This window comes from Nanorana parkeri, unplaced genomic scaffold (assembly GCF_000935625.1).
Source record: "Nanorana parkeri isolate BGI_ZX_2015 unplaced genomic scaffold, ASM93562v1 scaffold713, whole genome shotgun sequence".
NCBI lineage: Eukaryota > Metazoa > Chordata > Amphibia > Anura > Dicroglossidae > Nanorana > Nanorana parkeri.
Genome location: NW_017306981.1, coordinates 299,284 through 302,357, shown reverse-complemented (window position 1 = coordinate 302,357; position 3,074 = coordinate 299,284). Strand labels below are relative to the sequence as shown.

Below are 3,074 nucleotides of genomic sequence, written 5' to 3'. Positions count from 1 at the left end.
ACCCTAAGCTCAGTATACCGCGAGCTACAGCTCGCGGTATACTGAGATGCCGCAGCCGGAGCGGATCCCAACGTAGATGACGGGATCTGCCCAGCTGCGTGAGTGACAGCTGGCTCTGCCTATCTAGAGGCAGAGCCAGCTGTACCCGTCCCCTCCCCCATCCGTTCCGCCAGTCAGAGCTGGCAGATCGGAGCCGGGAGAGGGGAATCCGGCCCTCCCCCTGTCACGGCAGAGAGCCGTGACAGGATCGAGAGGTGAGCGAACCTGGTATGTGTTCGCTCACCTCCCGATCTACTGAGCAGACCTGTGACAGTCTCATTGTCACAGGTCGGCTAGAACTATGAGGTGAGTGGAAATCACTCATCTCATTGTTCTCCTTTAAAATGAAATACTGTAGGACATCTGTTTTTTGGAAGACCATAGTTCTGCTTTACGTTTGAACAGTGACAACCCAGATATTTATTGCTGGAGTATTAGACTATTTTTACATATAAATTATAGGCTCATTTCACACACATTTATTTGATGTAAATTTATAACATTATGTTGACTACATTTTGCAGCCTAATAAATAAAGATCCCAATAATTAAACAAGGCCCTTGAAAAAATAAGGACCTGCTTAATTGGTGGAATCTTTATTTTGTAATCAGCAACATAGGAATAAAGATTTGAAAGTTATTGCCATAGGTAAGGTAAGGTTAAGCATTGTATAGCAGTAAGACTGCCAGTGATGCATGTTTATTTTATTCTGGGATAATGCAACACAGGCTGGCCTATTGAGTTATGGCACATTACACAGCATAGGTCTATTGGAAATCTCCCAGTTGCTTCTAAACTGCCTGTTAGTAATACGCAGTGGTCCCAGGTCCAGTAGCACCCTTTATTGGAAACAAGCCATCATTTAAATTTCACCTGCAGTTCCATCATCAGGTAGAATGTATTACTGCAGAGTGTTCCTTCAAATAATACTGATACTCTGCGAATTACTATTATATACTGTATGTGAGGATGGCTTGCCAAATGAGGTCAACAATGATGGGTTGAGGGTTACACTCTTGCTTATAAGAGGAAGTGTCCTGAATCTGTTTTGTATTTGTTTTTATTGATATTAAAGAGATAGTTTACCCGTTTGTTGTCTGCAGTTACAATCATTTACATTTTTATCAATGACTGCTTTAAGCTGCTTTTAAAATAATGCTTCCTTCATGTCAAGAAAGCAACAGATGAAGAATGAAGATCATATGGATATATTTATTAAAATATGCCAATCTAGACACATTTTCCTCACTTGCTGCACATTCACCCTGCACATTCATTTGTATTATAAATGTTTCTTTAGGGGGAAGGCTGATCTTAGGACAAAATTTGCATTTGTAGGGTGGTGAACATGTGCAGCCGTGAGCAAGCTCGTTGAGTCCTCCTTAGGAATCATCTCCCTTATTTTACTCAGATAAGAAGCTTCGGTTTAAAATTCTGTCTTTAGCCCCACCTGGAGGTGATTCTTGGTATTATTGCCCTGTCATAGAGATAATTATCTTCTTCTGTGGGTGCCTTTACATTTCAAGGGTTCCACTACAAGGAGCTGCAAGATGGGGGGATTCTTCTGAGAGTAGAGCTGCTAGGTGGTCTTATTGAATTTACAGAATGTCAGGTTATAAGTACAGTAATTGTTTATTTTTAATTTATGTCACGCAAGGACCTGCCTGATTGGATATGGATTGAATGGCTTGTTTACGTATGTCCTTATATAACAAAGTTTTGGTAATCTAAAGGAGATTGTACAGAGATTATACAATATGATTGTACAGTGTATAGCAGGGGTAGACAAATATAGAATCCAGGAGCCAGTCTGTCGAGTCTAAGGGCCAGCAGGATTTATTTCAGGAGCCAGCTCCATTGAAAACAACTAGAAAAAGCCTAAAAGTCATTTTTTAGGGAGCATTGGCTACCTGGATCCTGGGATCTGTCTAGCCCTGGTGTATGGCCAGCTTAAGTCGTTGAGGAGCATGTGTTGAAAGTTCAAGTTAGTTCCCAGTGGGTGTGGATATATGCTCAAAGATATAAAAAAGGAGTAATTATCATGTAGTATCCTATAACTGGATTGGTTTGCTATCATAGGATTATAGTGTCATCACAAGGTGTTGGAAGTGCAGTGTATAATTGCATAGAGATCACATCATACTGGTGTAACAGAGTGCTTGTACATTATATGAAGACTGAACAATGCTGTGCAGTAGTGCACAATAGTGCAGACCTGATTTCATATGAATGTGCGTTAAGTTCATCTCTTAAAAAAAGAAAGAATATTGTTCCAGAATACACAAAAGCCATCTTGTGCAGTCACTGTTGTACAGCTAACTACATTGCATTATGATTTTTGTATATAATTTTTTTGCCTGGAGTTTTCCTTTAAATGCTAATCTTTAGAGGAACTCCTTTTGTTGCAGACATATATTTTCTCCAAGGTTACGATCATGTCATGTAGACCTCATCATACTGCAAATTAAAATTGTTTCCTTGTTTGTTCAGACTGCTGTACATTACTACACCTATGTTATGACTACCTAATGCTAAATCATTTTATCCACGCCTGGAGCAGCATACCAGATGAACTCTGTCACTCTAACATTTCTGAAACAAGCAGTAACATAGAGTCACTTCTATTATATAAGGTCTAGCATGACGTGCACACGTGGCTGTTTCACCTGAGGAATAACTTTGAAACAAGGCGTTTATAATAATTATTCTTATTCTGTGCAGGAGCTCTGATTCTGAGGAAGCCTTTGAAACCCCAGAGTCTACAACACCGGTGAAGTCAGCACCTCCGGTCCCTATTCCGGCCCTTCCAGAGGTTCAGGAACAACAGCCTCAGCAGCGCCAGGAGCTTGAGGACATTCCCCTCCCTCCTTCAAAGCCTGAAGATCCAGGTATATACCAAAACATCTTTGATCCGCCGCACTCCAGACCGGAATCGCAAAATGAAGGTGGGTGCTGGTATGACCTGCGGATGGGGCCGCGTAAATCACAGAAGTATTGAGATAGTCACCCGCACTCCAAGGTCAAACATGCTGGA

At 41.2% G+C, this 3,074-nt stretch overlaps 1 protein-coding gene across 6 annotated transcripts in view; it reads left to right on the top strand.

The window, feature by feature from the left end:
* TACC2 (transforming acidic coiled-coil containing protein 2) overlaps positions 1–3,074 on the top strand; it is a 91,470-nt gene that overhangs the window by 47,158 nt on the left and 41,238 nt on the right. For all 6 annotated transcript variants that reach the window (XM_018563967.1, XM_018563971.1, XM_018563966.1 and 3 more), the window contains exon 2: positions 2,762–2,928. In XM_018563967.1, the coding sequence (XP_018419469.1) occupies positions 2,762–2,928 (167 nt within the window). The remainder of the gene's footprint in view (positions 1–2,761; positions 2,929–3,074) is intronic.